Source organism: Oncorhynchus nerka, linkage group LG20 (assembly GCF_034236695.1).
Source record: "Oncorhynchus nerka isolate Pitt River linkage group LG20, Oner_Uvic_2.0, whole genome shotgun sequence".
Lineage (NCBI taxonomy): Eukaryota > Metazoa > Chordata > Actinopteri > Salmoniformes > Salmonidae > Oncorhynchus > Oncorhynchus nerka.
Genome location: NC_088415.1, coordinates 26502726 through 26530516, shown reverse-complemented (window position 1 = coordinate 26530516; position 27791 = coordinate 26502726). Strand labels below are relative to the sequence as shown.

General features: G+C 40.5%; 2 protein-coding genes across 2 annotated transcripts; one reads left to right on the top strand and one right to left on the bottom strand.

Annotated features, from left to right (window-relative positions):
• The first annotated feature begins 118 nt into the window (after positions 1-118).
• Positions 119-16664, top strand: LOC115102165 (cation channel sperm-associated auxiliary subunit delta-like). The gene is made up of 22 exons (XM_029621798.2): positions 119-301; positions 506-581; positions 681-757; positions 866-935; positions 1118-1232; positions 1383-1450; positions 1575-1694; positions 1868-1942; positions 2026-2182; positions 2333-2419; positions 2587-2669; positions 4751-4927; positions 6478-6591; positions 12745-12834; positions 13131-13189; positions 13344-13428; positions 13595-13647; positions 13767-13841; positions 14394-14528; positions 14801-14990; positions 15328-15482; positions 15727-16664. The coding sequence occupies exons 1-22, from the start codon at positions 228-230 to the stop codon at positions 15881-15883; spliced, it is 2292 nt and encodes a 763-aa protein (XP_029477658.1). The 5' UTR covers positions 119-227; the 3' UTR covers positions 15884-16664.
• LOC115102166 (serine/threonine-protein kinase Sgk2-like) lies at positions 16357-27791 on the bottom strand. Its single transcript, XM_029621801.2, has 13 exons — positions 27642-27791; positions 26683-26753; positions 26507-26565; positions 25669-25726; positions 25217-25300; positions 24330-24461; positions 23811-23923; positions 23671-23707; positions 23147-23233; positions 19812-19907; positions 19497-19652; positions 17669-17758; positions 16357-17496 (listed from the first exon to the last, which is right to left on the bottom strand). The coding sequence occupies exons 2-13, from the start codon at positions 26698-26700 to the stop codon at positions 17341-17343; spliced, it is 1086 nt and encodes a 361-aa protein (XP_029477661.1). The 5' UTR covers positions 26701-26753; positions 27642-27791; the 3' UTR covers positions 16357-17340.

Below are 27791 nucleotides of genomic sequence, written 5' to 3'. Positions count from 1 at the left end.
AATTACAATTCGGGACATATCATTCTCATTTTAATTCGGAAAATGTACAAAATTGTGACTGATTTACGTACATAATAATACGAAATTCTCTGAGACCAGGTTGCAGCATCTCCTCTATCTCTCCCACGAGGCAGTTAACGATTGATCGTTACCCGTATAGAGCATTCTCAGTCACTCAAAACAGCAATACTTGGCAATATAACATACATAACATCTACTATTCAACAATGTGGCGGACGCATGCCCAAACCATTTTTATAATAATGTCCTTTTTGCCATTTTGTACCAATGAAGAAGCCAGGTAACGTTAACCCCCCAACAGTTAACATAGCTAGCTAGCCAGCCAAGTTCAAGCCTCGTCTCTAGGCTAGGCTAATGTTTATTTGTAAATGTATTTTAGCTAAATATGACCTGTCTTTATTATTGATAGCCAAAATGAAAATTGATTTCTCTCGTTTTGCACTACATAGGCTCTTGTTGTACCTTATAATTTTGTAATTCAAAGTCCAGGTTTTCCATGGTCTTCCACACCCAAACAAGATGTCGAAAGGCAGGATCAATCGATTCAAGCGCCATCTGCGGTGAATTTTGATGTTTCTATGCACAGGGAATGTCTTCCGTTGTTTAACCCCTAGCTAGCTAGCCAACATAAAGTTAACCACATCAATGTTTCTCATCAGACATTCTTATATTCTGCGAAGAAACGACCAGTTCTGGTTCGAAGTCACTGCGACAATCGCCTGGCCTTGTACATGGGGTGAAACATTTTGCTATTACTAGGATAGCTTGCAACTTTTTCCAACCTTGTTTAGCACAGTGGTTTTCTTGAAAATGTTCCCGCCTCATTTATCATTTCTAAAAACAGGAAGTGGATCCTCATTACCAGGGCATTATTTGAGGAATCAGCCACTCCACTCGAATATAAAGGGGCTGGTGTGAGTCTCTGCACAAATTCCCCTCAAACCCACCGATGTGTAACTTATCTCTATAATTTGTTATTGTCATGAATATATAACAAGATTGTGCTCCTACTTTTCGATACACTATATTTAGCTATTACTGATGTCTTGCCTCATTAATGTTTATTGAAATTCATAACAACTTCTCATATTTGTAGAAGCTTCAGGGGTCGGTGAGTTCAGCAGCTTTTGTGTTGGACAACCTTGCAATTGTGATCGACGGAAAGTTGTACTTATACTCTCTAACTAAAGGGACATGGACTCCTGCTCAAGGTTTGGAGCATATAACCATGTCCATGCACCTCAAATATCAAGTTTGAATTGAAAATAATGTGCAATGGTTTCCTAATGTCATCTTATAATTTACTTTCTGCTCATTAAAACCATTGTTCTGCAGTGATCATCACAGATCTCTTGTTTCAGGAGTGAAATCCATGGTGTCTACTGTATCTGCACTACAGTGCTGCTTCAGCAAAGACAAGGCCTGCATGGTAAACTCCACAGCTAAATATTTTCTCTCATCAAACGTGTGTCACTGTAGTATGTTCAACAGTTGTTTTAGACTGCTGTGAATGGCTGTGTGATGTGTTGTGTCTTGGGTTTTTTTGTCAACAGGATGTGAGCTCTTGTGTTCTGCTGTACAATCTGGGGAGTGCTCTTGACGACCAACAGGTCTACATGTCCTCGAATGGAGGCAATTCCTTTTTTAACCTCCCTATGGCCCCCAAGGCAACGGTGAGCTTGGATACCTTGTCAGTCAGTGTCATCTCAAAGTTATTTTACATTTATTTGAAGTTAACCGTAGAAATCAAACTTATGCAAAATCATTGAGGTTCATAGTCCTTAGGTCTAAGCATAAAAAGTCAGCAGCACCCCAAAAGCCAACTCTCATCACTCTCATTTCACAGGAATTTATCATAGGGGTATTCAACATGCCCACTGTGTCAAGCATCGTGGCTATGTTAGCAGACAACCAAAGAAAGGTGAGATATTGACCACAGCCCTTTCTGAAGTCACCAAATAATCACAGACATGATCAGTGTACCAGCTGTAAAATGTGTGGTAGTTTTCTTTCCGGCACATTTCCGGAAATCGTTCGGTACAGACAGACAATCACCCCATGCGAGACCCACTGTCCAGCATCCATGTGATCCAGCCAGCAGGCATGAGAGGCCACCTCATCATCTGGTCTCCACACATGCTGCTCTACTCACCCAACCATGGTATTTCAAAATCACCATCTAAGGGTCCCCTTGCATGATGCTGGATTCTTCTTATGATATTAGTCCATTTAAAGAAAACCAGTGGGTGACCAAAGAATATTATTTAGTTTCACTGTTCTGACATGTCTTAATGTCTATTTTGGTTTTCAGGCATTGTGATTGTGCCAGTGTACATTATGGGAGAAGAGAATGCCACCCTCCCGCCTCCTAAAGTCACCATTTTACAGGTGGCAACAGGTAATATCTACTTGACATCTATGTGTGTGAGTGTGTGTGCTCACTTCTTCATGTGTCATAAATTAGACTAAAACAATGTCACCACTAAATCACTCAGATGTGTGTGTGTTGTAAATTATACTAAACCAATATGGTACCACTGAATCCTCCCTCTTGTGTATGGTTAGACGACAACGGTGCGATGGCTGTTCTCACCAGCGACGGGGTACTGTATTATGGCAGGGCTGGACTGGAGGCAACTACAGTAAGGGTAAGTATTCAGGATGTATATACTTACCGTACATACAGTATGTGATTAACATATAGAATGTCTCACCCATGTGGAAGCTAGATGAATTGCAACAACTAGACTGCATTCCAAACAACTCCCCCGCATCCCATTTCCCTGTAACAGGGCTATTTTACTTTAATTTTCATCCACATTGAAAATATATTTCACAGCAATTTTGATGGCACATTGTTTCCTTACCCTATTCGGTTGTCAAATATAAAGTCTGCCTTTTAGAATGCGATTTTGTATTGGCCCAAAATAATTTTATTGTGTGAAAAAAAAAATTGAAACACTATAATTCCACTATTACTGCAGATATGTTATGGACTCCTCCCCGAGTGGCACAGTGGTCTAAGGCACTGTATCGCAGTGCTAGCTGTGCCACTAGAGATTCTGGGTTTGAGTCCAGGCTCAGTTGCAGCTGGCCGCGACCGGGAGACCCATGGGGTGGTGCACAATTGGCCCAGCGTCGTCCGGGTTAGGGCAGGGTTTGGCCATCAGGGATGTCCTTGTCCCATTGCACACTAGCGACTCCTGTGGTGGGCCGGGCGCAGTGCACGGTCACCAGGTGCACAGTGTTTCCTCCGACACATTGGTGCGGCTGGCTTCCGGGTTAAGTGGGCATTGTGTCAAGAAGCAGTGCAGCGTGTTTGGGTTGTGTTTCGGAGGATGCATGGCTCTCGACCTTCGCCTCTCCTGAGTCTGTACGGGAGTTGCAGCGATGAGACAAGACTGTAACTACCACTTGGATACCACGAAATTGGGGAGACAACGGGGTAAAAAAAAAAAAAGATAAAATAAATTGATATGTTATGGACATTTTCTGAAATTACAATTCTAAAATTCTACATGTAGCTTTTTTAAGATTAGTAGAGAATGGCAACCCTCCGGTTGCTTGCTCACTCCGCACCAGATTTTACAGAGCTGGGATTCAAACGGGCATTTCCCCGGTTGCTGGGCCGCTAGGCTACCTACCACCCCCACAGGCTACCTGCCACCCTCACAATGTTGTGCAACTGCTTTCATTTAGTGCAACTCAATTGCAACTGCTTCAAGTTCTGAAATCCCTTTAGTGGTAGTGAGATCTTCTGAGTCCTGACCAGTGTTGTCATACATACTGTATACACTGTAGGCCTGTATATTACACATGTATTATAGGGTGTCCAATCCAAAACACATCTTTTGATCAATGGGTAAAATAATGCTAAATATGCTAATTGTGTAGATACTCCTCTAAGAAAACCAATGCTCCAAACCTATGTCTCTATCATTATAAGTTCAAAAGTTATTGCAGTTTTTAGCCTTGTAGGATGGCCAGAAGTATAGTGATTAAATCAATGGAGGCCAGAGAAAAAAAGTGGCTAAAAATCAGGGAGATACCATTGTGTCAGCTAGACTGGATACTGTGCTAGAATTACAGCTAACTGACAGGCTCACAGTTGAACTCGTCGTCTTTCTTCTCAAATCCGGGGGACATAAAACAGTATAGAGGTAAGATATATATAGATTTTGAGACATGACGTGTAGTATTGTCATAAATACAAGCAATACACGCTTTTCATATTAATGCAAAATGTCTGTTATTTTTTTAAATAAATCTGTAAAAAAACAAGCGTATCTTTGTGAAATGTCAACAGAGCACTGAGTGTACCGCAAGATCTTTATTTTTAAAGCCTTTTACATTTAATTCAGCTTGTTTTATGCTAATTTTTCTTTTTGCGACCCACGGAAACAACTTTGCAGACGTGTATTAGGTTACGAAATCTGATTTTTTGGATATAATGTTAATGATATGTTAGAGAAAGACCCCGCTTAACGAGTCAGAACATGAATAATCATATTTGTCTTTGTAAAAATGTATTTTAGAACATAAGGAAGTGACATTTCATGACCAAAGCGCATTTTCACCCACACTGGGCAGCGTGGGTGAACTCCTTATGTATTATTGTACAAAATGATATCTATGGTCCTGACTGGATAGATAAGTCCACTGTCAGTAACAGAGAGCTGTCCTGTATTATAATCTATTGTACTATCCTGTGTCTGCCTGCCTGTTTCAGTTTGCGTCTGTCATTGACCTGTCCAAGGACAACCTGATGCTGTTCAGTGACTATGGGGACCTGATGATGATCCAAGCCCGTGAGGACCTGCTGCTTATAGGGGTGGACTTTGACCATAAGGTTATCATTGTCCAGCAGGAGCTAACACGTACCACACCACCCGTTCAGTCCTGCCCAGTGAGTGAAGACAAACTACATGACAAATGACGCATCACATTCTCTATGTAGAGAGACAAAACAAATGTCAAATCTGCAAATTACACCCTATTCCCCAACATACAGTACCAGAGATCTTTCTGCCGTAGATACCCCTGGGCAGGCTTCCTAAGCCTTTTTTGGGGGGGAGTCCTAAGTCCAAACTGGGAAAAATGAATTGAAATACATTTTTGGGATGGAAAAACACCTTCAGTGTAAACTTAAACGACTTAAACCAAATATAAAGTATGTAGAAAAGATAATGGATCTATATATTTTTTTAATAATATGATCTTTGAGAACTAATAATCACCACGATAAAAGCTAAACAGTCAGGGGAATTGAGAATTCCAAAAACAATTAATTTAACAGTAAAGATTTTGTTATTAAGTTTGAATAACAGAACACAGCATTAGCCATGTCAAAATGCATAGAATACCTGGATATTAGCTTTAAAACTGCAAAATGTTGTCTTTGCTCCATGGCAAAATGTGTACAATTGCAGGAAATTAACTTTAAAACAGATTTTTTTATATCTCAGATCCATGTAGAAAAGCTAAAATTGTTATAAACCCCCCCACCCCACCAAAATGGGGATCTCAAAAATGTTATCCAAAATTCGGCAGCAGCTACCGTGCCCATTGCCACGCCCTCTGCCACCCCTCCGATCCAGAAAAAAAACCTGGTTACATTACCAGCAAACTATTTTAATCAGATTAAATATACTTTACAAAAACTAGATTACTTCTTAGATGACTTTTCAATTAAGAAAGGATGTTTGAGATATATATAAATTATGACAGCCTTAGCCATAGCAAAGTGCATAGAATTACAGGAAATTAGGTTAAAAAATATATATATTTCACTCAGCTCCATGGCATAGTATGTAGCATCATAGGAAATTTGTTTTAAAATTGCAAGGTGTCACTATAGAGCCGGGTTCGATCCCGGGCTGTGTCGCAGCCGGCGCGACCGGGAGACCCATGAGGCGGCACACAATTGGCCCAGCGTCGTCCGGGGGATGGTTTGGCTGGCTGGGATATTCTTGTCCCATTGTGCTCTAGCGACTCGTTATGGTTATGGTGGCCTGGTGCATGCACGCTGACTTCGGTCGCCAGCTGTACGGTGTTTCCTCTGACACATTGGTGCGGCTGGTTTCCGGGTTAAGCGAGCAGTGTGTCAGGAAGCAATGAATATTAAGGCTATACGCACTACATGTTACACACATAGGCTCTTGTTTCTGAGGACGCATGGCTCTCGATCTTTGCCTCTCCCGAGTCCGTACAGGAGTTGCAGCAATGGGACAAGACTGTAACTACCAATTGGATATCACGAAAAAAGGGGTACCAAAAAATATATAGAACATTTCTCAGCTCCATGGATAAACGGGTAGAATTGCAGGAAATTGATGGGCCGACCGCACCCATAGCCACGCCCACCACCTAAACCCCTTTTTAATCCCAAAAAAAACATGAGTACATAGAGAATAATGTGTCATCTGAGACGTAGGCATGATTCTCTTCTCACTCCAGGTGGAGCAGTTCCACAGCACGTTTGCAGGGGAGCTCTTCTACATCGACATGGGCAGCACCGTCCACCTGTCTGCTGTCTACATCCCATCACCTCTTTGCAAATTCTTCCCCCTGGTAAGAGGTTCATAAACTTCCGAGACAGCTCCATCGCACCAGGCTGTACTAAATTCTACAGGGACTTCAGGTTACGGAAAAAAAGAAAGTATGGGAACTGTAAAAATATCTGAACATTATGAAGTGGATATGAACACACACGTACTCATTTACATGCTCGCTTACACATACAGACTTATACACACACACACACACCTGATCTCGCTCTCTTCTCTCAATCTCTCTATTTTCTCTTCTCTCCCTCTCTATTGTCAAGAACTGTTTTATAATTTAATGTGTTTATTGTTTGTCTTGTCTTTTTTATGTATTTGTCTAAAAGTTTATATATGTTTACAACAAGCAAGGGGAAGATATCAGAATAGGTGCATTGGGGAATAATAACGTATTGTATGGAATACATTTATACTGTAGTGAAGCCGTCTCTAGAGTAATGCAAGGTCTCTTTCATGATCATGTGAAACGTCAATTGCTATGGAAATGCTGGGATGTGTCTCTCAATTATGTTAAAGGTAATTATGATGCCACTATGAGGGTGATATGATATGGATTACAATTATCATCATGAATATTAAGGCTATACGCACTACATGTTACACACATAGACACTCAACCATGAAAATTGGCGGAGTTATTATTTATTTGGACATCACACATTATAGTCTTACTCTTATACAGACATTGTACACACTCAATAAATCACATGCAATATCATACACATCAACCTACTCAGATTTTCTACACACATAATATCTTGTCTCAATTTTCTAACATGTGTGGCATTGGCTCACAGGCAAACAAGCAAGGGAATAAAACAAATATTGCTAGAACCTATTTCTTGAATTCTAAATATCAGACATTTGAAAGCTCTAGTTTTGACTGCCATAATACCTCTGATGGTAGTAGAAGCACTAATTATGGTCAATTTAGACTAAGAATAGTATCTAGTTATGGTAAGGGGTGAAATAAGTATAGCCAGTTATAATTATAACGGTTTAGCAGATTGTAAAAAAAGATCAGTCTTTACATGGCTAAAAGAAAAGGAATATAACATATACTGTTTACAGGAAACTCACTCTACATCCTTAGATGAAGTTGCGTGGAAAAAGGAATGGGGTGGTGAATTTTTTTCAGTCATGGACAAAGGAACTCAAAAGGTGTGATGATATTAATTAACAAAAATTTCAATCTGAATGTGAAAATAGTCAATAATGATGCGCAAGGAAGGTGGATCCTTTTGAATATGAAAGTGGACGAAAAGAGATTTGGCTCTTTAATCTATATGGTCCAAATCAGGATGATCCACACTTCTTTGAAAATATTTATAACAATTTATTGAACTTATAGGCAACAAATGATCAAATCATTATGGTAGGAGACTATATCACACTGTTAAATACTTCAATGGACTGTAAAGGTAATCACTCTACAAACTATCATCACCGTGCCCTTAAGGAAATCACAAATATTATGGACACATTAAAAATAGTGGGTATTGGGAGACTACAAAACCCTTACCTAGTGAGATATACATGGAGGAGACTTGATCAAGCTAGTCGTCTTGACTACTTTCTTGTCTCTTTCTCTCTTGCATCAAAGGTTAAAAAAGTTTTAATAGAGGCCTCCCGGGTGGCGCAGTGGTTAAGGGCACTACTGCAGCGCCAGCTGTGCCACCAGAGACTCTGGGTTCGTGCCCAGGCTATGGAATGAATTACAAAAATCTCTGAAGCTGGAAACACTTATCTCCCTCACTAGCTTTAAGCACCAACTGTCAGAGCAGATTACTGCACCTGTACATAGCCCACCTATAATTTAGCCCAAACAACTACCTCTTTCCCTACTGTATTTAATTTATTTATTTCTTTTTGCTCCTTTGCACCCCATTATTTTTATTTCTATTTTGCACATTCTTCCACTGCAAATCTACCGTTCCAGTGTTTTACTTGCTATATTGTATTTACTTTGCCACCATGGCCTTTTTTTGCCTTTACCTCCCTTATCTCACCTCATTTGCTCACATCGTATATAGACTTGTTTATACTGTATTATTGACTGAATGTTTGTTTTACTCCATGTGTAACTCTGTGTCGTTGTATGTGTCGAACTGCTTTGCTTTATCTTGGCCAGGTCGCAATTGTAAATGAGAACTTGTTCTCAACTTGCCTACCTGGTTTAAATAAAGGTGAAATAAAAAAATAAAAAATGTCGGGGCGATGCACAATTGGCCTAGCGTCGTCCGGGTTAGGAAGGGTTTGGCCGGTAGGGATATCCTTGTCTCATCAACCTTCGTCTCTCTTGAGCCCGTACGGGAGTTGTTGCGATGAGACAAGATAGTAGCTACTAACAATTGGATACCACGAAATTGGGGAGAAAAAGGGCCGAGTTTTATATTATGTCCGCAAGCTAGATCCCTGCAATATCTCATTGAAGATCTAGATAACCTTTCTGTGTCCAATGTTACGTATTGGATCTTTAAAAAATACAACTTTTACATTACCCTGCAGTTTACCTATAAAATGGGCTGATGGTGAAGTAGACATACTTGGTATTCATATCACAAAATATATAAATAAGCTCTCCACAATGAATTTCAATAGAAATCTTGTAAACATTGACAAGATCCTGCAACCATGAGAGGTAAATACCTGTCTATTTATGGAAAAATTGCCCTGATTGACTCCTTAGTCATATCTCAGTTTACTCACTTATGGCGCTGCCTACTCCTGATGATTCGTTTTTCAAATAATTTGATCAAAAATATTTAGCTTTATCTGGGACGCTAAACCGGATCAAATAAAACGTGCCTATCTATATAATGAATATGAATTGAGTGGGTTGAGATTTTAAATATAAAAGCCCTAAACCTCTCTAAAAGCTACACTTATTCAAAAGTTTTACTTGAACCCTAAATGGTTCTCAAGTAGATTACTTTGAAAAGTTCATCCATTGTTTAAAAATAGCTTTTTTGTGTTTGTTCAGATTGCCATGTCTCATTTTTGATTAATTGAAAATGATATTTTTTTCAAAGTATCTCACTTTTTCAAACAAGCATTGCAAAGCTGGCTACAGTTTAAATTTCATCCCCCTGAAAAGATAAAACAAATATTACAACAGATATTATGGCTGAATTCAAATGTGCTGGTTGATAGAATACCTGTATTTATGAGAGATGTTTGGAAAGGGTATTTTGTTCTTAAATGATATTGTAAATTGGAATGGTAGATTTATGTCCTTCATGGAGTTATCAGAATTGTACGCAAAGGTCTACTCAATCCAAGAGTTACAACCAATTTTTTACAGCATTCCCCCCAAAATGAAGGAGGCAGGTGGCAGCGGGAGGAGGTACGGAACTGGTCTGTCTGCCCAATATAAAGGATCAAAACGGGCGGAGGAATAAAAATAGCATAAATAGGAAAGTATACCCGTTTCATTTATAATAGTTGGGAAGAGATTTTTGATGTACCGATTCCATGGTACAGGGTGTGTGAGTTGATATATAAAACAATGCAAGATTCAAGACATTGTGCTTTTCAGCTAAAATTAGTATACGGAATTCTTGCCACCAACAAAATGTTGAATATTTGGGGCATAAAATCATCGAAGGTCTGCAGAGTTTGTTGTGAGGATACAGAATCAATAGACCATTAATTTTGGTATTGCCCTCAGGTAGCCTGTTTCTGGTCTCAGGTTCAGGAATGGCTGAAAATGCATAGCATTGATCTAAAAATTGACCCTAAAAATAGTACTGTTAGGAGATCTGGAGAGCCCGGGTCAGTCATTTACTAATATACTGATACTCTTAGTAGAAGTATTTATCTTCAACTCGCAATCTCTGGATTCTATTCAATTGGATAGATTGAAATTGTACGTTAAACATCACAGCATAGTTGAAAGATATGTGTTGCGTAGAAACCCGATGTGGTCGTAGCAGAGATAGATGGGATGGGCTGAGGGAAACTGAGGGTTGGGATGTGGAATTGGAGACAAGTGGGAGTGGAGTTGCTGTGCGGGAGATAGAATGATGATCAAAGATAAAAGTATATCAAATAAAGTCTGAATGACACTGAGGGGCAGTGTTTTTACAGCTAATGCCGGATTTGCCTGAGGCTGATGCTGTGCAGGTGTTTGTACACGTGCATATACACACACTCTCATTCAAATAAACGCATACAAGAACACACACATACAGTGGGGAGAACAAGTATTTGATACACTGCCAATTTTGCAGGTTTTCCTACTTACAAAGCATGTAGAGATCTGTAATTTTTATCATAGGTACACTTCAACTGTGAGAGACGGAATCTAAAACAAAAATCCGGAAAATCACATTGTATGATTTTTAAATAATTAATTTGCATTCTAAAAGTGCCAGACATGCACACAAACATATACAGTTGGCATTGCTGTTCTGATTTTAGTTGTCCTTGTTTTAAATTTGTTTTAAATTATTATTATTTATTTTTTTGCATTGTTGTTTGCTGTTTTCTTCGGTCTTTTTCTTTTTTCTATTTAGTTCATTCTCTTGGTTGTTGGTGCATTGGGGGTTCTTGGGGATGGGGAATGGAATAAATAAAAAATTGGCCTGGTGGGAAGAAAAATAAAAATCTTGAGGGGGGGGGGGGGTCTGTGGGATGGGTCTTGAATGGTTGAGAGACTGCTATTGGGGAACTGTGGGGGGATCTTGCAGGGTTCGGGTTGACGTTTTTTGGCCTGGTGGGAGTTCTGTCAAGGTGCTCTTGAGCAGGGCATTCACTCTGGATGCTTCTGTGTGTCGCTCTGAATGGGAGTGTTGGATGACTGGTATGATGTAGATGTTGGATAACTGGTATGATGTAGATGTTGGATAACTGGTATGATGTAGATGTTGGATAACTGGTATGATGTAGATGTTGGATAACTGGTATGATGTAGATGTTGGATAACTGGTGTGATGTAGATGTTGGATAACTGGTGTGATGTAGATGTTGGATAACTGGTGTGATGTAGATGTTGGATAACTGGTGTGATGTAGTTGTTGGATGACTGGTGTGATGTAGTTGTTGGATAACTGGTATGATGTAGTTGTTGGATAACTGGTGTGATGTAGTTGTTGGATGACTGGTGTGATGTAGTTGTTGGATGACTGGTGTGATGTAGTTGTTGGATAACTGGTGTGATGTAGATGTTGGATAATTGGTGTGATGTAGTTGTTGGATGACTGGTGTGATGTAGTTGTTGGATGACTGGTGTGATGTAGTTGTTGGATAACTGGTGTGATGTAGATGTTGGATGACTGGTGTGATGTAGTTGTTGGATAACTGGTGTGATGTAGTTGTTGGATAACTGGTGTGATGTAGTTGTTGGATGACTGGTATGATGTAGATGTTGGATAACTGGTGTGATGTAGTTGTTGGATAACTGGTGTGATGTAGTTGTTGGATGACTGGTGTGATGTAGTTGTTGGATAACTGGTGTGATGTAGTTGTTGGATGACTGGTATGATGTAGTTGTTGGATAACTGGTATGATGTAGTTGTTGGATAACTGGTATGATGTAGATGTTGGATGACTGGTGTGATGTAGATGTTGGATGACTGGTATGATGTAGTTGTTGGATAACTGGTATGATGTAGATGTTGGATGACTGGTGTGATGTAGTTGTTGGATGACTGGTATGATGTAGATGTTGGATGACTGGTATGATGTAGATGTTGGATGACTGGTATGATGTAGATGTTGGATGACTGGTATGATGTAGATGTTGGATGACTGGTGTGATGTAGATGTTGGATGACTGGTGTGATGTAGTTGTTGGATGACTGGTGTGATGTAGTTGTTGGATAACTGGTATGATGTAGATGTTGGATGACTGGTGTGATGGAGTTGTTGGATGACTGGTGTGATGTAGTTGTTGGATAACTGGTATGATGTAGATGTTGGATGACTGGTATGATGTAGATGTTGGATGACTGGTGTGATGTAGATGTTGAGCGGCTTCACTGCAAGTATATTGTTTTGTTATATTGTTATGTTTTGGATATTTAATTTTTTTAAATTAAAAAATCTAACTTCACCGTGGATTTCCCAGTATTCTGGTCCCAGATCTGTGCTACTGTTGTCATGCAGATACAATGAATGAATCTGAACTGGTCCTTGTTCTCCTCTTGTGTGTGACCAGGTGACAGTTACAGAGTCTAAGCTTCTGTCCTTAGAAGAGAAGTGTGTAGAGGACGGCATTACTACGGAGGGCACCAAGAAATACCGCCTGGTACTACTGAATCACTAGACCAGGGGTGTCACACTCATTTTGCCCTGGGGGCCACATTCTGTCTTCAAAGAGGTCTGGAGGGCTGCACTGAAAATGTGTTATATTTCCTCGCTATCAAAATTGGCAAAAAATTGTCCTCTATCAATCGTTTTTGGAATTTCCTATGCTCCCTGACTGTCTAGCTTTCAATTCGGTGCTGGACACAGTTTTATACGGTGCTGGACACAGTATAAAATGTGGCACGGGCGGTGGGGGGGAGTGTTTCCATTTCTAACATACTGTATTTTGAATGGCAGGACATTGAATTGAAGCAGTTGTTCTTTATGGAGGCAGCAGATGGAACCCTGAAGCCAAGGTAAGAATGCATTCTCAAATGTTCAGTAGATGGCAAATTGGCAAGGAGTTTTAGCTGGTGAGGACAGTGGTCTCTCCAGCAGAGGACAGTGGTCTCTCCAGCAGAGGGTGCTGTTTGTTCCTGTTGCTGACGTGTAGTGTTTTCTCTGGGTCAGTTCCAGTCTACGTAAAGGCAGCCTCTCCACAGTGGCAGTAGACCTGATGGGAAGAAACGTGTCCTGCAAAGACTTCAACCCCCTGGTCAGAAACACAGCCCTCTAACAGTCACAACAATGTGTATGAGTTAACATCAAAGGGACATGTTAGTTTGTCCTCACGGTTTACAGAAAAGGCTATGGCCCTCCAGTGTGGCATTACGTACCTACTATTATATTAACATTGTTTGTTGTTCTTTTCCCCGTTTTAGAAAGCTCACATTCTCATTGGATGTCCTCCTGGAAAGCATACCCGAGTTCTTAAGTGAGGGATAAATTCTCATGCCGTATTCCCTATTTTCAAAAAATTTCTGAAATATTCTACTGTAAGATCTGAGTGTCCAAACTCATTGGTTCTTTATGTTATTATTGTTTTTGCCACAGGGACATAACCACTTGCACTAAAGGCACGTTCACTCAAGAGCAGCTTCAGGACAACTTCTCTTACGTCATCCCCAAGTAGGTTCTGCGGACGGGGCTGTGACACACAGAGCACTGATGGATCTAGATTTTAGACTATCATGATTCATAGAAATGTTTAATCAACATATGATCTGTTCTATAAAAATATGCTTGTAATGCCAAAGTAGAGTATTGTACTTTATCATTCGTGGAACATAAAAGGTAGATTCAGCTAAATAACGTTGCCACGAGCAGCAGCGCAGATATTGCGATGAGCACGATGCAAGACTTTGCTCCCACATGTTCACACACAGTATCTGCGCATGTGCATGCGTTCGCGTCACGCTGTTAGAGCGTTGGAGGTATGGGACCAAAACAGTGGGGGAGTTTAGCATTGCGCTTAGTTGTTGCGGAAATTGACCCCCTATGCTGTTTACTTGGGTGCACCTACGTCATATCGCTGAGTCTACCTTTAAGCCTTGCCCCAAGTAAGGTATCACAGAGTTCTAAGAAGGATATTATTATATATGATATATATTTGTGTCATGTCAGTTAAAACGACTAGTATTCCTCTCATTATCCTCTTCCTCCTTCATCTCCTTCTCTGAGAGCTGTGTATGACCCTCAGCACCTGTTCCGGCCTGGCTCTGCCTCCAGTGACCTGCACATCTCCTACAGCATCACAGACTACTTCTGCCCCTTACTGGTCTATCACGACACCCCCTGGATACCCTCCCTGGAGCTGTGAGTGACCCACAAAATACACACACGGGCAACCCCTTAACAGCTGTTACTGTAGAACCTTCAGTGTAAGAAACCTGTCGTCTCTGTGAAGTGGAGTTCAGACAGACCCTTGATATAACTACATGACACACACACAAAGACCATAGAACATCATGGCACTCCATCACAGAGCAACAATGCCAGTGCCAACCCACCACACAGCCTTTTCTAGAGCAGGTGAACATGGAAAGCATAACTACCAGTACCTCCAAACTCGCCCTGACCCTTTGCAGCTGGAACGGTAATGAGTTTGTGGAGCAGGTGAGCGCTGACTTTGTGATGTTCGAAGTGAACGGCATGTATAACTACCAGTACCTCCAGTCGGTCGAGGATGCCAAGTGCGTCTCCCAGCCCCAGAACTGGACCTCTCTGCTGAGCCAGCAGAAATATCAACCTAACCCAAACACTGCCTGGACCAGGAATGTATGTACACATTCTATAACAATTCAATTGAATTCATACTTTATCACCACTCAATAATGGTTGATAGGAATTTGTTAACACAGCACTGTAGACTAGAGGCTCCTTGCACTGTAACCATAATCATATAGCATGTATCCTGAGGGAGGAACTTATCTAGCTCTATTTACCACAATGTAATTGAATATTCCTCCAACATATTCATAAACGTATCAAATGTCGATACATTATCCTTGTCCTCTCATTAAGATTGCATACATTCATCCCTCTGCTTGATTTGTACCTGGCTACCGAGCATAATTTCTCAGTGGGGTTTATCTTTCTCCTCTTGCTGGTTAAGAATTATAAGAGCTGCAAGGATTCTGATGGTCCGCCCCTCACTGACCCAGAAGCCCAGTATCAGGTCCTCAACATGGGCACAAGAAACAGAGTCTTGTTTCCCAACTACAACGGGATGTACGTGTTCAGAGTCATAGTGGTGGATCCTAGCTACAGGTCAGTGTGGACTAGGAGGGTAAACAGCCTCTTTCAGGAGGGCGTTTAGTTACCAGGCTGTATAGCACATCAACTGAAGGTTGAACACGGTAGTTGAATACTTTCATATCATTTTGGGAAAGACCCATAATACATAGCCAGTATACTATTTGTATGCCATACATATTCTATAGTACACATTAAAACTGGATTGTCATTGATCTTGTAATATTTCTGATGATATTGACTGTCTGTGTTTCTGCAGCTACTGCATGCTGACCACTACGTTCAGTGTGTATGTGTATGGGGCGTTCCCTCCTCACCCTCTGCCCTCTTGTGTGGCCCTGGGCATCTTCCTGGCCATCTTTGTGGTCCTGCTGCTCATCGGCTTTTTCTTAAGCAAGCGGAATTACAAAAAATAGGATGGACACACAAACACATACACTCACAATACATCCCAAAACAGGAAATGCATGGGTTGACAGTGCGATCCTGGTTCTATGAAATCACAAGGTTGAACACCTGTCTCTGTTTAGATGTTTGTTGTCAGGCACCAGGGTCCCACTCAAAAGTCTTGTTGTCATTGTTCATGGATGAACACCTCTGTGTGTTGACACTTAGGGAAAACACACGCATGTCCTCTGTGCAGCGTGAAATGAATGTGATGAGCTGTTCAGGATGTTCTCTGCCAGTCACTGATCCCTGTCTTGCCTTTTGTCATGTTTTTAATTGATTTTCTTTATTTTTATGTATTCCTTGTTTTGTTTGATGAAAACGAAACGTTTTGAGAAATAAAGAAAAATGTTTTTAGTCATTATTTCATCATAGTGTAGGTTTTTGATTTAGACGTTTAATCGATGGAAAATCTATCAATGCAAGACACGGTAAACATATGGGTAGGGAAGTAATTTATTGTGAAGTTATGTACACATACTTGTAACTGGGCTTCATTGAATGTCAGTCATCTTTAAGATGGTGTTGGTATGTCAACAGTCTTTAATGTCACCCATTGTGCTGACACAATCACATGTTTTGTTTAACAAGGTTAATAGCACCATGGCATGCACCTTTACAGCTGTGAGAATAATCTGGCATAGGTTTATGTTGCTGTTAAGCATTCCTGGACGCAACATTTGAGTCAAGCCTTTATGTACTCTAATCTACTAAAAGTCAGCGATATAATAGAAACAGCATGTTCACAAATCAATGTGCAAAAATTTATATTTTCAACAAACGAGTTTAAGAATAAGAAATGTTTGGAAAGTCCACAGTGCTTGTATTAAAAGCAGCACTTAAAGAGCAGAGGAATGGGTTCAACTAGAGTTTCACACACATTTGTGTCTGCCTGTTCTAGTGATAATCAGACCATCTTAATCCATACACCACAGAACCTAGCTTTACCTTCTACACATAGCATCTAGGAGTGTGTACTGTATTTACATGTCCTTTATGTAGTCACGCGGTTGACTTTACGTTGTAGTGAAAGGATAATTAAATCAACATCTGTCTGCTAGCAAATAAAAAGTCCAGCATGATTGGATGTGCCAAAAGACTTTGTCCTGAAATGAGAATTCAAGCAGAGACGAGGGCATATAAATATAATTCATAGGGCAGTCACCTACAGAAAAAGCAACAGTTGGGTGGTGCATTTAAATGTTTTCTTACATCTCTTTCTTGCTTCACCTACGCAAAAATGCATGATATTCAATGTGCTCCATTTCTATGACCGTGGCCAATGAAGTTGAATCCAGGGTAAAAATATATGTTTATCCTCCTGACTTAAAGGTTAGGATTTGCAGTTAAGGAATCGAATTGTAGATATGTGGTTACGGGTAACTTCGACCTCGACAGTGGTGGTGCTGTGAGGAACCTTCCTGTCTCAAAGGAAGCTGTCTTCACCAGAAACGTAGGAGAAGCCATTGAAAGCGTTAGAGCTGCTGGTGCCGGCGTTGAGCTCAGGGGTGCAGCCCACTGAGTTAGGCACCATCTCTCTGGTGAACTCTGGGTCTATGTGCTGTGTGTCCGCTGGCCCTTTCTAAAGGAGAAGAGAGAGGGGACTTGTTAGGAAATAGAGGGGAGTGCTAGAGAAAAGAGGTAAGATTGAAAGTTACAAAGATGAGGTAGTGAAAGAAAGTTTTAGAAAAAAAGCAGTGAATTTTGAAGTTATAGAAGATGGTAAGAAACAGCTGGCAGCACAAACAACTCACCACATTGGGGTTGTATGGAGGAGTGATTCTCTTGTGGTACAGATCATCCCAGTTAATCGGGGAGAAGAACACATGGTTCTTTATTTGTAGCTGTAAAAAACAAAAACATTTCAGGATGATATAAGACATGACCAGTGTATAACTCACTCAAAATGTGTGAAACAGTAAACGACGATGGCATAGTGTGCTTCAGAAATGCAGTGGTGGAGAAAGTACCCAATTGTCAAACTTGAGTAAAAGTAAAGATACCTTAATAAAATGACAAATAAAAGTGAAAGTCACCTTGTAAAATACTACTTGAGTAAAAGTCTATAAGTATTTGGTTTTAAATATACTTAAGTATCAATATCAAAAGTATAAATCATTTCACATTCATTATATTAAGTAAACCAGATGGCACCGTTTTCTTATATTTTAAATTTATGGCTAGCCAGGAGAACACACCAACACTCAAACATTTACAAATGACGCATGTGTGTTTAGTGAGTCCACCAGATCAGAGGCAGTAAAGATGACCAGGGGTGTTCTCTTGATAATAAGTGTGTGAATTGGACCGTTTCCCTGTCCTGCTAAGCATTCAAAATGTAACAAGTACTTTTTGGGTGTCAGCGAAAATGTATGGAGTAAAAAGTTCATTATTTTGGGGGGGAATGTAGTGAAGTAAAAGTTGTCAGAAATATAAATAGTTAAGTACAGATACCCCAAGAAATGACTTATGTAGTGCCTTAAAGTAGTTTTCCTTAAGTACTTTACACCACTGCAGAAATGGCGTACAGTGGACTACTTATAATCAGAGCCCACGTAGGGCTAGAAACAGGGGGAGCACCCCCCTATCCACATCGACGGGACAGTAGTGGAGAGGGTAGTACGTTTTAAGTTCCTTGGTGGAAACATCACGGACAAACTGAATTGGTCCACCCACACAGACAGCGTTGTGAAGAAGGCGCAGCAGCGCCTCTTCAACCTCAGGAGGCTGAAGAAATTCAGCTTGTCACCGAAAGCACTCACAAACTTCTACAGATGCACAATCTAGAGCATCCTGTCCGGCTGTATCACCGCCTGGTACGGCAACTGCTCCGCCCACAACCGTAAGGCTCTCCAGAGGGTAGTGAGGTCTGCACAACGCATCACCGTGGGCAACCTACCTGCCCTCCAGGACACCTACACCACCCGATGTCACAGGAAGGCCATAAAGATCATCAAGGACAGCTTCTATCTCAAGGTCATCAGACTGTTAAACAGCCACCACTAACATTGAGTGGCTGCTGCCAACATACTGACTCAACTCCAGCCACTTTAATAATGGAAATTGATGTAAAAAAATGTATCACTAGCCACTTTAAACAATGCCACTTAATATAATGTTTACATACCCTACATTACTCATCTCATATGTATATACTGTACTTTATCATCTACTGCATCTTGCCATCTTTATGTAATACATGTATCGTTAGCCACTTTAAACTATGCCACTTTTATGTTTACATACCCTACATTACTCATCTCATATGTATATACTGTACTCGATGCCATCTACTGCATCTTGCCTATGCCGTTCTGTACCATCACTCATTCATATATTTTTATGTACATATTCTTTATCCCTTTACACTTGTGTGTATAAGGTAGTAGTTGTGGAATTCTTAGGTTAGATTACTCGTTGGTTATTACTGCATTGTCGGAACTAGAAGCACAAGCATTTCACTACACTCGGCATTAACATCTGCTAACCATGTGTATGTGACAAATAATAAATAAATAAATATTTTATTTGAAAGGGAATAAGGTGCCATGGTCCATGGACACGGTCCAGTCAGTGACTCACAAAGTCAGCAATGGCTCCCAACCTGCGGTGTTGGTCTTTCTGCAGGAGGCCCTGGAGCAGACTACAGAGAGCGCCTGACTTCCCTGGGGGCAGCGGCAGAGGCTTGTGTAGGATGCCATCGTACATCTCTGACACGTCCCGGCTGTAGAACGGGGGCTAGAAAACCAGAAACAGGGTGAGTAGAGCAGAGAACAGACACAGTACTGTAGCAGCCAGCTACTCAAGAAGCATTTCCTGAAGTTGGTAACATAATTGTCTTGGACATTTATGTAGATTGCGCTAAGTACAGTAGCCATATAAGATTGAAAAACGTACAAGACTATAGATCATCTCATAGAGCACAGCTCCCAGACACCACCAGTCCACTGTGCGGTCATAGGGCTCCTTACGCAGAACCTCAGGGGCCAAATACTACAGAGACAGAGAGAGTTAAATAAACAGATATATACTGGGCCTTCAGAAAGTATTCACACCACTTGACTTTTTCCACATGTTGTTGTGTGACAGCCTGAATATAAAATTGATGAAATGTAGATTTTGTTTTATTGATCTACACACAATACTCCATAATGTCAAAGTGGAATAATGTTTTTAGAAATGTTTACAAATGAAATAAAAATGACAAGCTGAAATGTGTTCAGTCAATAAGTATTCAACCCTTTTGTTATGGCCTAAATAAGTTCAGGAGTAAACATGTGCTTAACAAGTCACATAATAAGTTGCATGGACTCACTCTCAGTGCAATAATTGTGTTTAACATGATTTTTGAATGACTACTTCATCTCTGTACCCCACACATACAATTATCTGTAAGGTCCCTCAGTCGAGCAATGAATTTCAAGAACAGATTCAACCACAAAGACCAGGGAGGTTTTCCAATGATTCGCAAAGAAGGGCACCTATTGGTAGATGGGTAAAAAACAATATATATATACACATTGAATATCCCTTCGAGCATGGTGCAGTTATTAATTACACTTTGAATGGTGTATCAACACTCCCAGTCACTGCAAAGATACAAGCGCCCTTCCTATCTCAGTTGCCGGAGAGAAAGGAAACCGCTCAGGAATTTCACAGTGAGGCCAATGGTGACTTTAAAACAGTTAAAACAGAGTTTAATGGCTGTGATAGGAGGTAACTGAGGATGGATCAACAACATTGTAGTTACTCCACAATACTAACATAAAGAACAGAGTGAAAAGAAGGAAGCATGTACAGAATAAATAATATTCCCAATAAGCCTCTAAAGTAATACTGACAAAAACGTGGCAAAGAAATATACGTTCTGTCCTGAATTCAAACTGTTATGTTTGGTACAAATCCAACACAACATATCACTGAGTACCACTCTTCATATTTTAGCACGGTGGTGGCTGCATCATGTTATGGGTATGCTTGCTATAGGCAAGGACTAGGGAGTTTTTTTAGGATAAAAATAAATGGAATAGATCTAAGCACAGGGAAATCCTAGAGGAAAACTTGGTTCTTGGTCCTTTCCAACAGTCACTGGATTACATATGCACCTTTCAGCAGAACATCTACCTAAAACACAAGGCCAAATATACACTGGAGATGCTTAACAATACGGATGTTTGTGAGTGGCCTTGTTACAGCTTTGACAAATTGGCTTGAAAATCGATGGCAAGTCTTGAAAATGTCTGTCTAGCAATGATCAATAACAAACTTGACAGAGCTTATATTGTACAATCCAGGCTCTTAGAGACTTAGCCAGAAAGACTCACAGCTGTAATCGCTGCCAAAGGTGATTCTAACATTTGCAAACTCAGGGGTTGAATACTTATCTAGTCAAGATATATTAGTATTTTATTTTCCATGAATTCAAAACAAATGTTAGATTTTTTTTTCCACTTCGACATTACAGAGTATCTTTTCTAGAGCGTAGATTTAAAAAAATACATTTTTTTATCTCACTTTGTAACACAACAAAATGTGGAAAACGTCAAGCGGTGTGAATACTTTCTGAAGGCACTGTATACAGTCGAAGTGGGAAGTTTACATACACCTTAGGCAAATACATTTAAACTCAGTTTTTCACAATTCCTGACATTTAATCCTAGTAAAAATTCCCTGTCTTAGGTCAGTTAGGATCACCACTTTTTTTTTAAATGTGAAATGTCATAATAATAGTGGAGAGAATGAGTTATTTCAGCTTTAATTTCTTTCATCACATTCCCAGGGGGTCATAAGTTTACATACACTCAATTAGTATGTGGTAGCATTGCCTTTAAATTGTTTAACTTGGGTCAAACATTTTGGGTAGCCTTCCACAAGCTTCCCACAAATAAATTGGGTGAATTGTGGCCCATTCCTTCTGACAGATCTGGTGTAACCGAGTCAGGTTTGTAGGCCTCCTTGCTCGCACATGCTTATTCAGTTCTGCCCACAAATGGGATTGAGGTCAGGGCTTTGTGATGGCCACTCCAACTTTGGAAGTATGCTTGGGGTCATTGTCCATTTGGAAGACCCATTTGCGACCAAGCTTTAACTTCCTGACTGATGTCTTGAGATGTTGCTTCAATGTATCCACATAGTATTCCTCCCTCATGATGCCATCTATTTTGTGAAGTGCACCAGTCCCTCTTGCAGCAAAGCACCCCCACAACATGATGCTGCCACCCCCATGCTTCACGGTTAGGATGGTGTTCTTCGGCTTGAAAGCTTCCCCCTTTTCCTCCAAACATAACAATGGTCATTATGGAAAAACAGTTATATTTTTGTTTCATCAGACCAGAGGACATTTCTCAAAAAAAGTACGATCTTTGTCCCCATGTGCAGTTGCAAGCCGTAGTCTGGATTTCTTATGGCGATTTTGGAGCAGTGGCTTCTTCCTTGCTGAGCGGCCTTTCAGGTTATGTCGATATAGGACTCGTTTTACTGTGGATATAGATACTTTAGTACTTGTTTCCTCCAGCATCTTCACAAGGTCCTTTGCTTTTGTTCTGGGATTGATTTGCACTTTTTTCGCACCAAAGTACATTCATCTCTAGGAGACAGAACGCGTCTCCTTCCTGAGCGATATGACGGCTGCGTGGTCCCCTGGTGTTTATACTTGCGTACTATTGTTTGTACAGATGAACATGGTACCTTCAGGCATTTGGAAATTGCTCCCAAGGATGAACCAGACTTGTGGAGGTCTACAATTTTTGGGCTGATTTCTTTTGATTTTCCCATGATGGCACGGAGTTTGAAGGTAGGCCTTGAAATACATCCACAGGTACACCTCCAATTGACTCAATTATGTAAATTAGCCTATCAGAAGCTTCTTAAGCCATGACATCATATTCTGGAATTTTCCAAGCTGTTTAAAGGCACAGTCAGCTTAGTGTATGTAAACTTCTGACCCACTGGAATTGTGATACAGTGAATTATAAGTGAAATAATCTGTCTGTAAACAATTGTTGGAAAAATTACTTGTGTCATGCACAAAGTAGATGTCCTAACCGACTTGCCAAAACTATAGTTTGTTAACAAGAAATTTGTGGAGGTGTTGAAAAACGATTTTTCATGACTCCAGCCTAACTGTATGTAAACTTCCGACTTCAACTGTATAGAACTACATGTGACTATTAGACATGGGTTATCTTTAACATATCATTGAGCACAGACACAATCTCAGGGCTATCACTCACCTCAGGGGTTCCACAGAAAGTGGACGTGGTGGTCTCTGGCTCCACTCCCTCTTTACACAGCCCAAAGTCTGTAAGTACCACATGGCCCTGGAACACACGTTTTAAGCACCATCCCAATATTACAGGAACTTACAGACTGCATATGATCCTGTATTGTGAACTCTTGAACTATCTTCTCTAAGATGAGAAGGAAGTGAGTTGAGATATTGAAAACAATCGAAGAACATTATATCCACTTATGAGTCAACACTTACCTGAGAGTCTAAGAACATTATATCCACTTATGAGTCAACACTTACCTGAGAGTCTAAGAACATTATATCCACTTATGAGTCAACACTTACCTGAGAGTCTAAGAACATTATATCCACTTATGAGTCAACACTTACCTGAGAGTCTAAGAACATTATATCCACTTATGAGTCAACACTTACCTGAGAGTCTAAGAACATTATATCCACATATGAGTCAACACTTACCTGAGAGTCTAAGAACATTATATCCACTTATGAGTCAACACTTACCTGAGAGTCTAAGAGAATATTCTCTGGCTTCAGATCTCTAAATAAGAACAAAAATATATATTTGGTTTCACTTAACCTCAATACTGTACATAATAATGTGTTGTTTCTACCTGAATATGTCCTTGTAAACTGTGTCTGACCTGTAAACGATGTTGAGGGAGTGAAGGTAGCCGATGGCACTGGCTACCTCAGCAGCATAGAACCGAGCCCTCGGCTCCAAGAAGCACCGCTCCCTCTGCAGGTGGAAGAAGAGCTATGAGAGAGAGAAAGACATGTTAGAGATAGAGGGAGAAAGGAGAGAGAGAAAACAGTTATGACATGTTGTTTTAACTGTCAGTACGCTTGACTCTGACAAAGCATGTAATATTACTACTGTTACATTATTAACTCATAATAACGCCGTGACACAGAGACTTTGGACTGAGCCAATGATTAAAGGGGAGTAATGTGTTTGTTGTCACTACACTGATTGAGCCAAGGGCTTGAGGCTATGCCACACTGCATTGCTGCTTCTGTGCTGTCAATAGCTTGATCGCTTTAATATAAATAAAGGATTACTTATTGGGAACATTGCTACAGTCCACTCATTTTATCATTTGCCATATCCAAACAGTCATATGAAACCTGAGAAACAAGACCCAGGGCCATTAACTAGCTACCTCTCCGCCGTTGACATAGTCCAGGACAAAGTAGAGCTTCTCTGGGGTCTGGAAGGAGTAGTGGAGGCCCACCAGGAAAGGATGCTTCAGGCTCTTCAGCAGCACGTTCCTCTCTGCCATTATGTTCTTTTGCTGGAGGACACAAGGCAGCATTGAACCAGCGGACACGAGGCAGAGGGCAGGACACAGCAGTACAGGCCTCTGTCACCACCACTGCTTTGGCCCCAAGCACATGACAATAGACGATATACAGAGAGAGAGAGAGAGGGGCATAGAACACCTCTTTCCTACAAGGTCCTCAGTGTTATTTATGCTGCTGAAAGTGCAGCCACCTACACACTTCTGACTAGTGTTCTCCACTTTAGCTATGGCCCTGGTTTGCAAGGCAGGCAACAGGCTCTCAGTATATAAAGTAAATTGGCTTCATTGAGGTAACACTTCACTTGAGGGAGTCATTCTTTTTACAGGACTGAGTAGTCTGTCAGTCAGCTATAACGTGTGCCTGTAAGTAGCTCAGAAAGTCCAAGATTCATTTGCTGATTGTTATAACTATCAAGTGATACAAAACCCAGGGAATATAACATTACTGATTATGGTAATGTACAGTATGAAACACAAAACGGAGACTGGGGGCTGTAAAATCTGTCTGTCGGAGTACAAAGGACAGAACACACTTCAGATTAGATTAGATGTTATCTTAGAAACACAACACAGATTTAGGCTAAACCAGTTCTGCTACACAGTGAAAATCATACACACATTAAATATATACTGACATGAAGGGTTTTGCTAGTGGAATTGAGTTGACCTTTAAAACAGAACACAAATAAACTATATGCGAGTTTGTTGTGATAATGAATAACCAAATTAAAAGTTTATAGACCAACCTCCTTTTTCTTCAGGATTACTTTCTTCTGTAGAACTTTCACAGCATAGAATTTATTGTCAGCTTTGAGCTTGGCGAGCAGGACCTGGATGCAGGGTGGTTGTCAGTACATTTCTGATTGTTTCCTCAAAACGTCAACTCCTAATATGACACTCTCTTATCATAACCCTATCTTGAAAATAGAAGGGCAATGAGTACACACATAATATATTATATTATCTGTCACACAAAATATAGAAAAAAGTAATTGACAATGAAAAAGGACTGTGACTGAACTGGAATAATTAAAAATGGCTGCTCATCCTGAGTACAATTCGTGAAAAACTATCCTCATTGATTGTTTCATTGTTTGGTTTTGGCCTTTTCATCAAGGTAACCTTAACAGTCCTGCATAGACTAAGTTAATCATTGATGAAGGAATGCAGCCTTTTATCAGGCAAACAGCAGACTTACCTTCCCAAAGGTCCCTTTTCCAATAACAGCCAAAAAGTCAAAGTCAGTGGGCTTGGCACTGAAACAAGACATGAATGATGATACAGATATTTGTGTCATATGGATGGACATAACACCTATCGTAACAGGTTATGGCAGAGACAACCGTCTCGCAACATGGACTGGTATGATCCATGAAATAACATGTTTAATCAAGCCTCAAAAACACATGTACAGCAATGTACACTGAGTGTACAAAACATTAAGAACACTTTCCTAATATTTAGCACCCCCCTCTCTACAAGGTGTTGAAAACATTCCACAGGGATGCTTGCCCAAGTTGACTCCAATGCTTCCCACAGTTGTCAAGTTGGCTGGATGTCCTTTGGGTGGTGGACCATTCATGATCTATACGGGAAACTGTTGAGCGTGAAAAACCCAGCAGCGTTTCAGTTCTTGACACAAACCTAGTGCGCCCGGCACCTACTACCATACCCGGTTCAAAGGCACTTAAATCTTTTGTCTTGCCCATTCACCCTCTGAATGGCACATATACCATCCATGTCGTAATTATCTCAAGGCTTAAAAACGTTTCTTTAACCTGTCTCCTCCCCTTCATCTACACTGATTGAAGTGGATTTAACAAGTGCCATCAATATGGGATCATTGCTTTCACCTTGATTCACCTGGTCAGTCTATATCATGGAGAGAGGATGTTTTGTACACTCAGTGTATGTTGTGGTTGCAATGAATGAATATGACATCAGGACCACAATTCCATTGGTAAAGGGTTGCCAGATGTCAGTTCTACATGGCATTATGGATAATTGAAACCCATGACTCTTAATACTGTACATACTGTGGGTTTGCTGAAGGTCCCAGGTTGACCTCACTGAGGGTGGAGGATGGTGATCTAAGCTAGATGACACACAGAAAAAAGATGAATGATGGAGCAAAGCGGTGTAAACAACCAGTAACCATTTGCACAACGGCCTGGTTGTCTGTGGTTGGACACCACACCACAGAAACACTCACTGGATTAGAATTTGCCATGGTCTTGGTCCATTCCGTGCTCACCGGGGAACCTACATCAGTGTTTCATAGACCTGTCATTGACAAAAGGACACAGTAGGAACATCGTGATATGATAGCACCCCCATCTGTGTGTGACGCTACTGCTGGTTCCCCTATGCCAGTCTGACCCTGAGAAACTGGTCGTTCTGGTTTGAAACCCAACACAGGCACAACGAAGGACATTTGGTGTTTTGAAGAGTTCATATCAGTGGACACGTTTACATGGTAAATATTATTTTGCCATTCCCACGTCCACAAATGTGCAGAGGATGGCTTAGGTCACGATTCAAACCAATTCAAACCTCCCCCACACAGTCACTTGCCAAGAATGGAGAATGTTTTGAAATGTTCTTTCCTTGATCTTGGGAAATGTTTAACCTTTAGGTCTACTGAATAAATACAGTAACCTCTACTTTAACTAAATACAATTTTGTGGATCAGTCATATGTCCTCAAGAGTAGATTGTATTTTGCTACAGTAGAGGTGTGAAAAGTTAGTTAGAAACTCATTTGAAGGTTGATAAATATTTACAGTCAAGTGTATAACCCATCTAATCAGAGGTATGGAATTATTATAGGCATTATATTCTCAAACTACACCATTGTTGTGAAATACATGCAAATGGGGTGCAAACAAACTACTCAAAATTCAGCAGACCTTTTATGACAGCATAAAACATGCATACATATATCAAAGAGGGTCTAATATCGACTACCTGCCTATTAATGTTTACCGTTGTATTCCTCGAGTGTTTACAAAGGCTATTTCGAGTATTTCAAAAGGATTCGAGGACATTTTCCAAAGTGTTATAGAACATGATAAAACTGTATTTCAAACAATTCCCCGTAAATGTAAAGACATAAAAGCATTTATAGGCTACTGTAACATTATATAGTCCATTCTGTACATTCTCAACCTACCTTTTGTGAATGTTAAAACGAAGCTTAGGCCACCTGTTGCAGGTGCGTGCAGCCGGAGCGATGTCTTGTCGACTGACTGAAAGCCCCGCAGATCGAGTCAAGTGTCCCAGCGCAGAGCACAGCACTGTTGTCCTGCATTAGACTACAGAT